This window comes from Crinia signifera, chromosome 19 (assembly GCF_055691185.1).
Source record: "Crinia signifera chromosome 19, ASM5569118v1, whole genome shotgun sequence".
In the NCBI taxonomy this organism is placed as follows: Eukaryota; Metazoa; Chordata; class Amphibia; order Anura; family Myobatrachidae; genus Crinia; species Crinia signifera.
Window position 1 is genome coordinate 108421601 of NC_139226.1, and position 15458 is coordinate 108437058.

At 50.0% G+C, this 15458-nt stretch overlaps 1 protein-coding gene and 1 long non-coding RNA gene across 3 annotated transcripts in view; one reads left to right on the top strand and one right to left on the bottom strand.

Moving 5' to 3' along the window:
* FXYD6 (FXYD domain containing ion transport regulator 6) overlaps window positions 1-15458 on the top strand; it is an 84066-nt gene that overhangs the window by 50447 nt on the left and 18161 nt on the right. For both annotated transcript variants that reach the window (XM_083163140.1, XM_083163139.1), the window contains exons 2-3: window positions 2595-2648; window positions 15285-15326. In XM_083163140.1, coding sequence (XP_083019266.1) covers window positions 2600-2648; window positions 15285-15326 — 91 coding nt within the window. In that variant the 5' untranslated portion in view covers window positions 2595-2599. The remainder of the gene's footprint in view (window positions 1-2594; window positions 2649-15284; window positions 15327-15458) is intronic.
* Window positions 1-15458, bottom strand: part of LOC146042872 (uncharacterized) — a 165133-nt gene that overhangs the window by 45778 nt on the left and 103897 nt on the right. The window lies entirely within an intron of this gene.

Sequence of the window (15458 nt, forward strand, 5' to 3'; positions counted from 1 at the left end):
TCAAGGTGATGCTATAGTTAGGCCATGAGGGGTTTATATACCCTTACTAACGAGGTACCTCCCCATAATTAATTTAGGCAATCCCAGTAATTAGCTTATGTGTTACAAAAAAAATTCCCTAAAAAAATCCCTAACCACGAGTGGTGAGACCCCTTACTCTCAAACTGACTGTACATCTCTCAATTTGCCCCAATCAGCCCAAATTGCCACTTTTGTTGCCAGAACTGTTTTTTCCCTGATAGGGATCAAGCATAGCAGAGGCCAGGGGAGGGTTCATGTGTAATATACAATTTTTAATTGTTCATGTGTAATTTTTATTCATGTTTTACAATCTTGATTTTTATTATTAATAAATATCTAATATACATTTATAATACAGGCAATCCCATGTGTTAACTGTATACAGCGCTGCCTATTTCCTTGTTTTCAGCTATATTATACCTGTGGTATACTATCTACCACACCCAGGCAGCTGCTTTACATTTTCAGAAAAACAGCTCACAACAAGCGCCCGGTTCATTTACCTTTGTAAATACACCCATGGATCTTTGTAACACCACATTGTGAAAAGAGATTGTGAACATGGCACCTAGAAGCGTTGGTGTGTGTTGCTACATCTCAGAGGAGTGACTTCTATCCAAATGTAGATGATCCCCAAAGCAGTTAGTAAGAGCTACTATACTTGGTAAAGTGCTGGGAAACTGCGCTGATGATTTAATGTAAATATATCTGTCTCTCATTCCTTTTTCCCCAAAAAAATGTAACAGTGTAATGTGGGATAGGTGAAATGAGGGAGATTGCTAGACTAATGAGGGAGAGAGGGAGATTGCTGCTATTTCAGGGAGTCTCCTGCAGGAGGGTAGGCAACTATGCTAGTAATACGTGGTCTCATAGACGGATTTATCCTATTGCATGTGCAACAATATGAATTAAATTACACTGGATATAAATCAGTATCCCAGTATTTTAAATGACATTGCAGTAGTTTAAAATTGCTTACTTTGATTAAACAGTGGGCCTAGGCTTCTATAGCGTAACGCTACCGCAGCATTTTCCTGTAAGTACATCCCACCCAAAGTACCAACCATTCAGTTCCTGGCAGTTTTCAAACACATCCTGTAAAATCACAGCTAGGAGCTGATTGGTTGGCACTACGGCCCTTATTCTAATTTGATTGGTCCGTCTGGTGTCCGCACAGGTGGTCGATGTTGAAGCACTGCGCATGCGCATATTGTCATATGCGCATGTGCAGCGCTTCTGTGCGGGCGCATTTGCCAACCTGCTGCACAGTCGGTGTGGCGCTCGCTGCGGTGGGGGGGGGGGGGGGGGGCGGTGTAGTGGCGGGAATGGCCAGTGTTTCATGGGCGTCCCCATACAAACTCTGGGTGTTCCTATTCAAATGTGACTGTGATGCAGTCAACGTCAACCATCCGCCTTGTCCTGGTCCCAGAAGCCAGTGTCCGCTGACTTGTATTTGCAAGCCCAAGACCATCAAGTGATTTCTCATGCTGCAGGGGATATGGCGGTGGGGGGAGGGGGGGACGACGACTTTGTAGGGGACAATTTTATGCAGAACGTGAGGTAAATTCTCTGCCACACAAAAATGTCTGTCAAATGGATGTTGAAAACAGGAAAATTATTGTTACGGTAAAAGGACAGACGGGGCTATTACATCACATTCACTATTGAAATCACGGCATGGCACTCATACAGTTAAAGGTTTATTTGTATCAGTTTTGTGGTACAATTTATATGTACATCATAATCTATATTGTTTGTTCTTTTATCTGTGCCACCGTTTCCTATATGTGCTACAGTATATGGTGAAATGTACTTTTTGCTCCACATCTGTATACGGTACCCAGTTATTAGACATGGGGTATACAGTATGTAAAGCCAAATGGGTACTTATGTAGTATCTGGGCTGCCGATTTTTTGATTGTATGCCTTAAGTTAAGGCATACAATCAGATGCGATGCGATGCGATATCGCATCGCATCCGATATCGGATGCGATATCGGATGCGATGACCCGATTTTTCCATAGGAATCAATGTTAAAATGGACTGAGTCCATTTTAACATGGAATTCAATGGGAAAAATGGGTCCTTTTCATACCCCTACTATCCAAGTGGGCATGGAGTTGGATATAAACCTGTGGCGAGCGTAGCGAGCCACCGAGCCCGAAGCGTGGCGAGCGAAGCGAGCCCCGCGAGGGGACGGTATTCGTCCCCTCGCGGGGCTCGCTTCGCTCGCCACGCTTCGGGCTCGGTGGCTCGCTACGCTCGCCACAGGTTTATATCCAACTCCATGCCCACTTGGATAGTAGGGGTATGAAAAGGACCCATTTTTCCCATTGAATTCCATGTTAAAATGGACTCAGTCCATTTTAACATTGATTCCTATGGAAAAATCGGGTCATCGCATCGCATCGCATCGAATCGCATGGTCGCATGCGATGCGATGCGATCTCCCGATCCGACCCGATTTAGAAATCGGCAGCCCAGATACTACATAAGTACCGCCAAATGTTCTAGGCTGAATAATGTATAAGGTTATAATTTGTTGTCACTAACCTCCCATCTATATCTACAGGGCACATGGAGGCTGTTGTGATTTTCCTGTGCTCCGCCCTGGTACCAGTACTAGGTAAGTACCCCGCCAATGGATGGGTCTGTCTCATTCAGCATGTTATGGGAAGCACAAGGTCTCGTATGTATGCTGTCAATCCCAAAGCTGGCATTTGGTAACTTGCAGATTACTACCACTGCTTGTCTCACAGACATTTATAGGAGATGACATGAATAACTTTACATGAGTAGCTGCATTAGGGTGCCCGTTAGCGTACATATGCCAGCAGTTAAGACTATTTTAAAATTTCGAAGCAATAAATGCAATTTTTATGTTTGAGGGGATAAATTTAGGCTCAGGAGTAGCCTTTGGGTAAAGGAAAATTTACAATTTCAGGCTGTTTCCATTGAAAATTCTATGCAGAATGCGGTTGCGGGTCGACTTTGACAGTCACTATTGGTTGACAGACCAAAGGTCGACCTGCATTGGTATGACATAGACATAGACAAAAGGTCAACACTGTGCCCAGCATGCCAGTCTCATGCACACTAGAGTATGGTGTCCTGTATAGACAGACTGTGCCCAGCATGCCAGTCTCATGCACACTAGAGTATGGTGTCCTGTATAGATAGCCCATGCCCAGCATGCCAGTCTCATGCACACTAGAGTATGGTGTCCTGTATAGACAGACTGTGCCCAGCATGCCAGTCTCATGCACACTAGAGTATGGTGTCCTGTATAGATAGCCTGTGCCCAGCATGCCAGTCTCATGCACACTAGAGTATGGTGTCCTGTATAGATAGCCCGTGCCCAGCATGCCAGTCTTATGCACACTAGAGTATGGTGTCCTGTATAGACAGACTGTGCCCAGCATGCCAGTCTCATGCACACTAGAGTATGGTGTCCTGTATAGATAGACTGTGCCCAGCATGCCAGTCTCATGCACACCAGAGTATGGTGTCCTGTATAGACAGCCTGTGCCCAGCATGCCAGTCTCATGCACACTAGAGTATGGTGTCCTGTATAGACAGACTGTGCCCAGCATGCCAGTCTCATGCACAGTAGAGTATGGTGTCCCATATAGACAGACTGTGCCCAGCATGCCAGTCTCATGCACACTAGAGTATGGTGTCCTGTATAGATAGACTGTGCCCAGCATGCCAGTCTCATGCACACCAGAGTATGGTGTCCCGTATAGACAGACTGTGCCCAGCATGCCAGTCTCATGCACACTAGAGTATTATGTCCTGTATAGACAGACTGTGCCCAGCATGCCAGTCTCATGCACACTAGAGTATGGTGTCCCGTATAGACAGACTGTGCCCAGCATGCCAGTCTCATGCACACTAGAGTATGGTGTCCTGTATAGATAGACCGTGCCCAGCATGCCAGTCTCATGCACACCAGAGTATGGTGTCCTGTATAGACAGCCCGTGCCCAGCATGCCAGTCTCATGCACACTAGAGTATGGTGTCCTGTATAGACAGACTGTGCCCAGCATGCCAGTCTCATGCACACTAGAGTATGGTGTCCTGTATAGATAGACTGTGCCCAGCATGCCAGTCTCATGCACACCAGAGTATGGTGTCCTGTATAGACAGCCTGTGCCCAGCATGCCAGTCTCATGCACACTAGAGTATGGTGTCCTGTATAGACAGACTGTGCCCAGCATGCCAGTCTCATGCACACTAGAGTATGGTGTCCCGTATAGACAGACTGTGCCCAGCATGCCAGTCTCATGCACACTAGAGTATGGTGTCCTGTATAGATAGACTGTGCCCAGCATGCCAGTCTCATGCACACTAGAGTATGGTGTCCTGTATAGATAGCCCGTGCCCAGCATGCCAGTCTTATGCACACTAGAGTATGGTGTCCTGTATAGACAGACTGTGCCCATCATGCCAGTCTCATGCACACTAGAGTATGGTGTCCTGTATAGACAGCCCGAGCCCAGCATGCCAGTCTCATGCACACTAGAGTATGGTGTCCTGTATAGACAGACTGTGCCCAGCATGCCAGTCTCATGCACACTAGAGTATGGTGTCCTGTATAGACAGCCTGTGCCCAGCATGCCAGTCTCATGCACACTAGAGTATGGTGTCCCGTATAGACAGACTGTGCCCAGCATGCCAGTCTCATGCACACTAGAGTATGGTGTCCTGTATAGATAGACTGTGCCCAGCATGCCAGTCTCATGCACACTAGAGTATGGTGTCCTGTATAGATAGCCCATGCCCAGCATGCCAGTCTTATGCACACTAGAGTATGGTGTCCTGTATAGACAGACTGTGCCCATCATGCCAGTCTCATGCACACTAGAGTATGGTGTCCTGTATAGACAGCCCGAGCCCAGCATGCCAGTCTCATGCACACTAGAGTATGGTGTCCTGTATAGACAGACTGTGCCCAGCATGCCAGTCTCATGCACACTAGAGTATGGTGTCCTGTATAGACAGCCTGTGCCCAGCATGCCAGTCTCATGCACACTAGAGTATGGTGTCCCGTATAGACAGACTGTGCCCAGCATGCCAGTCTCATGCACACTAGAGTATGGTGTCCTGTATAGATAGACTGTGCCCAGCATGCCAGTCTCATGCACACTAGAGTATGGTGTCCTGTATAGATAGCCTGTGCCCAGCATGCCAGTCTCATGCACACTAGAGTATGGTGTCCTGTATAGATAGCCCATGCCCAGCATGCCAGTCTCATGCACACTAGAGTATGGTGTCCTGTATAGACAGACTGTGCCCAGCATGCCAGTCTCATGCACACTAGAGTATGGTGTCCTGTATAGATAGCCTGTGCCCAGCATGCCAGTCTCATGCACACTAGAGTATGGTGTCCTGTATAGATAGCCCGTGCCCAGCATGCCAGTCTTATGCACACTAGAGTATGGTGTCCTGTATAGACAGACTGTGCCCAGCATGCCAGTCTCATGCACACTAGAGTATGGTGTCCTGTATAGATAGACTGTGCCCAGCATGCCAGTCTCATGCACACCAGAGTATGGTGTCCTGTATAGACAGCCTGTGCCCAGCATGCCAGTCTCATGCACACTAGAGTATGGTGTCCTGTATAGACAGACTGTGCCCAGCATGCCAGTCTCATGCACACTAGAGTATGGTGTCCCATATAGACAGACTGTGCCCAGCATTCCAGTCTCATGCACACTAGAGTATGGTGTCCTGTATAGATAGACTGTGCCCAGCATGCCAGTCTCATGCACACCAGAGTATGGTGTCCCGTATAGACAGACTGTGCCCAGCATGCCAGTCTCATGCACACTAGAGTATTATGTCCTGTATAGACAGACTGTGCCCAGCATGCCAGTCTCATGCACACTAGAGTATGGTGTCCCGTATAGACAGACTGTGCCCAGCATGCCAGTCTCATGCACACTAGAGTATGGTGTCCTGTATAGATAGACTGTGCCCAGCATGCCAGTCTCATGCACACCAGAGTATGGTGTCCTGTATAGACAGCCCGTGCCCAGCATGCCAGTCTCATGCACACTAGAGTATGGTGTCCTGTATAGACAGACTGTGCCCAGCATGCCAGTCTCATGCACACTAGAGTATGGTGTCCTGTATAGATAGACTGTGCCCAGCATGCCAGTCTCATGCACACCAGAGTATGGTGTCCTGTATAGACAGCCTGTGCCCAGCATGCCAGTCTCATGCACACTAGAGTATGGTGTCCTGTATAGACAGACTGTGCCCAGCATGCCAGTCTCATGCACACTAGAGTATGGTGTCCCGTATAGACAGACTGTGCCCAGCATGCCAGTCTCATGCACACTAGAGTATGGTGTCCTGTATAGATAGACTGTGCCCAGCATGCCAGTCTCATGCACACTAGAGTATGGTGTCCTGTATAGATAGCCCGTGCCCAGCATGCCAGTCTTATGCACACTAGAGTATGGTGTCCTGTATAGACAGACTGTGCCCATCATGCCAGTCTCATGCACACTAGAGTATGGTGTCCTGTATAGACAGCCCGAGCCCAGCATGCCAGTCTCATGCACACTAGAGTATGGTGTCCTGTATAGACAGACTGTGCCCAGCATGCCAGTCTCATGCACACTAGAGTATGGTGTCCTGTATAGACAGCCTGTGCCCAGCATGCCAGTCTCATGCACACTAGAGTATGGTGTCCCGTATAGACAGACTGTGCCCAGCATGCCAGTCTCATGCACACTAGAGTATGGTGTCCTGTATAGATAGACTGTGCCCAGCATGCCAGTCTCATGCACACTAGAGTATGGTGTCCTGTATAGATAGCCCGTGCCCAGCATGCCAGTCTTATGCACACTAGAGTATGGTGTCCTGTATAGACAGACTGTGCCCATCATGCCAGTCTCATGCACACTAGAGTATGGTGTCCTGTATAGACAGCCCGAGCCCAGCATGCCAGTCTCATGCACACTAGAGTATGGTGTCCTGTATAGACAGACTGTGCCCAGCATGCCAGTCTCATGCACACTAGAGTATGGTGTCCTGTATAGACAGCCTGTGCCCAGCATGCCAGTCTCATGCACACTAGAGTATGGTGTCCCGTATAGACAGACTGTGCCCAGCATGCCAGTCTCATGCACACTAGAGTATGGTGTCCTGTATAGATAGACTGTGCCCAGCATGCCAGTCTCATGCACACTAGAGTATGGTGTCCTGTATAGATAGCCTGTGCCCAGCATGCCAGTCTCATGCACACTAGAGTATGGTGTCCTGTATAGATAGCCCGTGCCCAGCATGCCAGTCTCATGCACACTAGAGTATGTGTCAAGAGACCGCCGCCGTGCAGGCTCTCCCTCGTCCTCCGGGGCGCACGGCGGTCGGCTCTCTGTCTCCCGGGGCGTTGCTGGGCAACGTCCCGAGCGTCGGCTACGTCATCTCCGGCGGCCGGGCGTCGCGGCGTTGCCTAGCAACGACGCCGTGCGGCCGTCCGGCGCCCCTCTCTCAGCGCCGTCATCACGGCGCGATCCGGAGCGCGCTGCGCGCGCCAGCAGCTTTAAATTCCAGCATGGGTGATCAGCTTGTTGCTGGTTATAACTATCCTGTGGGCATCCCGCACTGCTCTCCCTGGCAGTTTCCAGCACCAGAGCAGCGTTCCTCTGGCAGTCTCTTCCCTGCATCTCGCACCATCTGCGATCCTGGAGCCGTTTTCTGCCATTCCTTCTGGGACATTCTGGTATCGTTCCCATCTCCTGTTGTTATTTAAATTCTTGCCGTATCTTTGTTTATTATTTTGTGTATTTATGCTAGCATAGCTTTCACTGGGGTCCTTCCTGGGTTTCATGCATTTGGGCATCTTGCTCCCATCGTGCCCTGTCTCAGCCACTGGGTTTCAGATAGCTCTCCCTTTGTCCACCTTGCACCTCCGCCGGTTGGTTGTCGCCACCACCTAAAACGCTTTGGAGGGCACCGGAGTTGCACAGGCTTAACCCGTGCTTCAAACGTGGCTGCCGTGCGAGAAGATCTAGGGCCTCTGCACCTGCCGGTGGACGTACAGGGTGGCAACGGAGTTAGGGGCTGAGACAGTCTCCTCCCAACCGGTGCTGATCATTACCACCTCCTGGTCAGTCACCTGTCCTCGCCATTACCCTGTGGGCCTCCGGGTCTCGCCCTCTTCACTACCTTATCAGTCTCGGTGTGGCCCATGTCGACCGGTGATGATTACCAGCTAGGACCTATTTAGCTTCATGGTTACCGGGTCTCCTAGCACGTCTGAGCCGTGTCGACACCTCCACTCTGGGTACACGGCACCTCGTGCCTAACAGTATGGTGTCCTGTATAGACAGACTGTGCCCATCATGCCAGTCTCATGCACACTAGAGTATGGTGTCCTGTATAGACAGCCTGTGCCCAGCATGCCAGTCTCATGCACACTAGAGTATGGTGTCCTGTATAGACAGCCGATGCCCAGCATGCCAGTCTCATGCACACCAGAGTATGATGTCCTGTATAGACAGCCCGTGCCCAGCATGCCAGTCTAATGCACACTAGAGTATGGTGTCCTGTATAGATAGCCCGTGCCCAGCATGCCAGTCTCATGCACACTAGAGTATGGTGTCCTGTATAGATAGCCCGTGCCCAGCATGCCAGTCTTATGCACACTAGAGTATGGTGTCCTGTATAGACAGACTGTGCCCATCATGCCAGTCTCATGCACACTAGAGTATGGTGTCCTGTATAGACAGCCTGTGCCCAGCATGCCAGTCTCATGCACACTAGAGTATGGTGTCCCGTATAGACAGACTGTGCCCAGCATGCCAGTCTCATGCACACTAGAGTATGGTGTCCTGTATAGACAGACTGTGCCCAGCATGCCAGTCTCATGCACACTAGAGTATGGTGTCCTGTATAGATAGCCTGTGCCCAGCATGCCAGTCTCATGCACACTAGAGTATGGTGTCCTGTATAGATAGCCCGTGCCCAGCATGCCAGTCTTATGCACACTAGAGTATGGTGTCCTGTATAGACAGACTGTGCCCATCATGCCAGTCTCATGCACACTAGAGTATGGTGTCCTGTATAGACAGCCTGTGCCCAGCATGCCAGTCTCATGCACACTAGAGTATGGTGTCCTGTATAGACAGCCGATGCCCAGCATGCCAGTCTCATGCACACCAGAGTATGATGTCCTGTATAGACAGCCCATGCCCAGCATGCCAGTCTAATGCACACTAGAGTATGGTGTCCTGTATAGATAGCCCGTGCCCATCATGCCAGTCTCATGCACACTAGAGTATGGTGTCCTGTATAGACAGCCTGTGCCCAGCATGCCAGTCTCATGCACACTAGAGTATGGTGTCCTGTATAGACAGCCGATGCCCAGCATGCCAGTCTCATGCACACTAGAGTATGGTGTCCTGTATAGACAGACTGTGCCCAGCATGCCAGTCTCATGCACACTAGAGTATGGTGTCCTGTATAGATAGCCCGTGCCCAGCATGCCAGTCTAATGCACACTAGAGTATGGTGTCCTGTATAGATAGCCCGTGTCCAGCATGCCAGTCTCATGCACACCAGAGTATGATGTCCTGTATAGACAGACTGTGCCCAGCATGCCAGTCTCATGCACACTAGAGTATGGTGTCCCGTATAGACAGACTGTGCCCAGCATGCCAGTCTCATGTACACTAGAGTATGGTGTCCTGTATAGACAGCCTGTGCCCAGCATGCCAGTCTCATGCACACTAGAGTATGGTGTCCTGTATAGATAGACTGTGCCCAGCATGCCAGTCTCATGCACACTAGAGTGTGGTGTCCTGTATAGATGACCTGTGCCCAGCATGCCAGTCTCATGTACACTAGAGTATGGTGCCCTGTATAGACAGCCTGTGCCCAGCATGCCAGTCTCATGCACACTAGAGTATGGTGTCCTGTATAGACAGCCGGTGCCCAGCATGCCAGTCTCATGCACACTAGAGTGTGGTGTCCTGTATAGATGACCTGTGCCCAGCATGCCAGTCTCATGTACACTAGAGTATGGTGCCCTGTATAGACAGCCTGTGCCCAGCATGCCAGTCTCATGCACACTAGAGTATGGTGTCCTGTATAGATAGACTGTGCCCAGCATGCCAGTCTCATGCACACTAGAGTATGGTGTCCTGTATAGACAGCCTGTGCCCAGCATGCCAGTCTCATGCACACTAGAGTATGGTGTCCCGTATAGACAGACTGTGCCCAGCATGCCAGTCTCATGCACACTAGAGTATGGTGTCCTGTATAGATAGACTGTGCCCAGCATGCCAGTCTCATGCACACTAGAGTATGGTGTCCTGTATAGATAGCCTGTGCCCAGCATGCCAGTCTCATGCACACTAGAGTATGGTGTCCTGTATAGATAGCCCGTGCCCAGCATGCCAGTCTTATGCACACTAGAGTATGGTGTCCTGTATAGACAGACTGTGCCCATCATGCCAGTCTCATGCACACTAGAGTATGGTGTCCTGTATAGACAGCCTGTGCCCAGCATGCCAGTCTCATGCACACTAGAGTATGGTGTCCCGTATAGACAGCCGATGCCCAGCATGCCAGTCTCATGCACACCAGAGTATGATGTCCTGTATAGACAGCCCGTGCCCAGCATGCCAGTCTAATGCACACTAGAGTATGGTGTCCTGTATAGATAGCCCGTGCCCAGCATGCCAGTCTCATGCACACTAGAGTATGGTGTCCTGTATAGATAGCCCGTGCCCAGCATGCCAGTCTTATGCACACTAGAGTATGGTGTCCTGTATAGACAGACTGTGCCCATCATGCCAGTCTCATGCACACTAGAGTATGGTGTCCTGTATAGACAGCCTGTGCCCAGCATGCCAGTCTCATGCACACTAGAGTATGGTGTCCCGTATAGACAGACTGTGCCCAGCATGCCAGTCTCATGCACACTAGAGTATGGTGTCCTGTATAGATAGACTGTGCCCAGCATGCCAGTCTCATGCACACTAGAGTATGGTGTCCTGTATAGATAGCCCGTGCCCAGCATGCCAGTCTTATGCACACTAGAGTATGGTGTCCTGTATAGACAGACTGTGCCCATCATGCCAGTCTCATGCACACTAGAGTATGGTGTCCTGTATAGACAGCCTGTGCCCAGCATGCCAGTCTCATGCACACTAGAGTATGGTGTCCTGTATAGACAGCCGATGCCCAGCATGCCAGTCTCATGCACACCAGAGTATGATGTCCTGTATAGACAGCCCGTGCCCAGCATGCCAGTCTAATGCACACTAGAGTATGGTGTCCTGTATAGATAGCCCGTGCCCATCATGCCAGTCTCATGCACACTAGAGTATGGTGTCCTGTATAGACAGCCTGTGCCCAGCATGCCAGTCTCATGCACACTAGAGTATGGTGTCCTGTATAGACAGCCGATGCCCAGCATGCCAGTCTCATGCACACTAGAGTATGGTGTCCTGTATAGACAGACTGTGCCCAGCATGCCAGTCTCATGCACACTAGAGTATGGTGTCCTGTATAGATAGCCCGTGCCCAGCATGCCAGTCTAATGCACACTAGAGTATGGTGTCCTGTATAGATAGCCCGTGTCCAGCATGCCAGTCTCATGCACACCAGAGTATGATGTCCTGTATAGACAGACTGTGCCCAGCATGCCAGTCTCATGCACACTAGAGTATGGTGTCCTGTATAGACAGCCTGTGCCCAGCATGCCAGTCTCATGCACACTAGAGTATGGTGTCCTGTATAGACAGCCGATGCCCAGCATGCCAGTCTCATGCACACCAGAGTATGATGTCCTGTATAGACAGCCTGTGCCCAGCATGCCAGTCTCATGCACACTAGAGTATGGTGTCCTGTATAGATAGACTGTGCCCACCATGCCAGTCTCATGCACACTAGAGTAATATGTCCTGTATAGATAGACTGTGCCCAGCATGCCAGTCTCATGTACACTAGAGTATGGTGTCCTGTATAGACAGCCTGTGCCCAGCATGCCAGTCTCATGCACACTAGAGTATGGTGTCCTGTATAGATAGACTGTGCCCAGCATGCCAGTCTCATGCACACTAGAGTGTGGTGTCCTGTATAGATGACCTGTGCCCAGCATGCCAGTCTCATGTACACTAGAGTATGGTGCCCTGTATAGACAGCCTGTGCCCAGCATGCCAGTCTCATGCACACTAGAGTATGGTGTCCTGTATAGACAGCCGGTGCCCAGCATGCCAGTCTCATGCACACTAGAGTATTGTTTCCTGTATAGACAGCCTGTGCCCAGCATGCCAGTCTCATGTACACCAGAGTATGGTGTCCTGTATAGACAGCCGGTGCCCAGCATGCCAGTTTCATGCAAACCAGAGTATGGTGTCCTGTATAGATAGACTGTGCCCAGCATGCCAGTCTCATGCACACTAGAGTATGGTGTCCTGCATAGACAGCCTGTGCCCAGCATGCCAGTCTCATGCACACCAGAGTATGGTGTCCTGTATAGACAGGCCGTGCCCAGCATGCCAGTCTCATGTACACTAGAGTATGGTGTCCTGTATAGATAGCCAGTGCCCAGCATGCCAATCTCATGCACACCAGAGCATGGTGTCCTGTATAAACAGCCGGTGCCCAGCATGCCAGTCTCATGCACACACTAGAGTATGGTGTCCTGTATAGATAGCCTATGCCCAACGTGCCAGTCTCATGCACACTAGAGTATGGTGTCTTTGCATACAGCCTATGCCCCGCATACATACAAATATACAATGCAGAATGTGGCCTATTTTTCATACCGTCCCTAGCAGCCACAGTACGCGCTCCCCCTCTGGTACAGACAGCCGCTGCAGAAAAGATATTACTCATCTTCTGAACTTAATGACTGGATTACATTCTACATTTCATCTCCTTAACCATCTGTTTGTACGAGCCCTTGCCAACTTCACCGCTAGTAAATGTGTTGTCTGTCCATTTACTGACTTGTAAAATGTATTGTGTAATATGAGCATTTAGCAAGTAAGACCATATACAGTATATACCATTCAGAATTGATATCATAATGTCCATTGTTATGATGTTGTAAAGGCCTTGCACAGGCAGTATTGGTTATTGGCAACCAACCACTTAATGCAAATCTCTTGTGTACAGTACATCCATTCATGCAGATGTGCAATGAGAGGCAGAGGATGCTGCCTGACTACAATCAGATCGGAGCAGCCAGGCAGCCCTCTCTACCATCACATCGAAACATTTGATGGCGGAAGCCCAGCCATCATTTGATGCTGGGCTTCCGATGTCCATCCCTACTACCAGCCTCTGGCCACCACTTCGTTCACATGACTCTCTTCCTCAACAGAACAAACGGCTCAGGAGCGGCACACCATTGTTATCAACCGATAGGTATGGCCATCGACCATCAGTTATTCAAAACCATTGACGGTGTATCGATGGTGTTGAATACTGTTACCATTGGCATAAGGATGCGGTGACACCCGGCTTGAGGCAGGCGGCGATGCGGGCCCCCGGCATAAAGATCCAGAGAGCACCATCGGCCCCTATGCTGCTTCTTACTGCCATACTCCATCCTTCCTCCACCTACCCTTACCTTAATAGACTTTAATTAAATAAAGGTGCGTACACAAAGAATGATATTGATTGTTCTGACCCTTCTAAACCATATCATTTATTATATCTCCCAGAGTGTACAAAAATGCCATGGGGGGGGGGGCCATAAACTTTTTTGGCAGGAGGGAGCAAAATTTCTAGTTACGCCACTGGTCCCCTCCCACAATTAGAATCACGCCTTAGAACTTCCCCCCTCCTCCCACAATGAGAATCACACCGTTACTGCCCCCTCAGCATGATCCACTTCATTTGGTCCCCAAGGACCCTCTGCCAATAGGGGTTTGCAGGAGACTGGCAGCATTGTGTGGGATTTACCATGTTATAATCAAACCCCCCCCCTGCACGCCGCGATCCCCTGCACTGCTGCGTATGGATGATTTGCATAATCAAAATCATTCCGATGATTTCGACAGTGCTCGCAGATCAGACCTCTATGGCGTCTCTGATCTGCGAGCACCTTGGGTGGGATGTCGGCTGCCCGCCCCCAGCACCCACGTCAGCTGCCCGCCCCCAGCATCCACGTCAGCTGCCCGCCCCCAGCATCCACGTCAGCTGCCCGCCCCAAGCACCCGCGACACCGGTCGGTTACCATGGGAACGCCCAGCATTTTCATGGGTATACCCATGAAATGCTGGGCGTTCCCAATGGCTGTGCCCTCCGCCCACTCCCCCCCGGATGCACTGCTAGGGAATTTGCTGTGCCCACTTGTATTCGTTCCCGTGCGAACACGTGGGAGATCAAATCAATTAGAACAAGGGCATGTGTCCAGCGGCCAAGGTCACACATACTGTAAGCAGTTGGCCGGCATGGAGGTGGCAAGTAACACTGCTACTTCTGCTACCCTCACACTCCGTGCTGCCCTCTCAGAAGATAAACAAGGCGGGGCACTCATGTACAAGCCACACCCATGCCTTTCAAATCACTGCCCCTATACAAAAAGCCTCCAAATTCGCCTGGCATCCCGCACGGCCACCAGACTGGCACTGCCTAACATCTGGCTCCTAAACTCTGTCCTTCACCTACTGAGAGTAAGGGCCTCATTCAGACCTGTTCGCAGCCTAGCGAACTGGTAAATGCCCCCCCTCAGCTGCCTGAATCACCTCGCCAGCTTGCGTCGGGATGTGTACGCTAACACATCCCCTCGCATGCAGCCGCAAGGAGAAACCGTTCAATGGTCGCTCCCCACCGAATGGTTTCTTCTGCCTTCGCTAACAAACGTCAGCCTAGACTGACTCTTCCAGCGCCCACTATCTGCCGAATTTGGGGACGGATAGCAGCATTGAGGGGTAAGCCCAGCGTTCCCCTGCTTCCGCCCCCTTCCCTCCCCTCTGGGAGCGAACGGCCCGGCGATTGCGCAAACCCCGACCATCAGGGACCAATTCAACACGATACGAGCGGGATTGAATCGGCCCCTAAGTTCTGATGAATTGACAGAACTGGGGCTGGAAGGACCTTTGTGGAGTGGAGGTTTCCTATAAATCGCCTGTTTATAGTGAATACGTGCAGTAAGGCTTCTGGCATGTATCATATGTTCTAATCAAATGCAGCTGTTTTGGGGAGTTTTAATATTAAGACTTTATACACTTCTTTATTTATTATTATTATTATTATTATTATTATTATTTTCCTGTTTGCTCTGTAGGTGCCAGCGATGAAAGAAGTGAGACGGACCCATTTCATTATGGTAAGTTAAGAGAACGTATTGTTACAAGTTGGGGGAGATATATACTGTATATGAAAAAACCTTAGAGAGATAAAGTGGAGAGAGATAAAAAAAAAATTTGGAGATTTTTAGAGGCAATAATGCATTTTATGT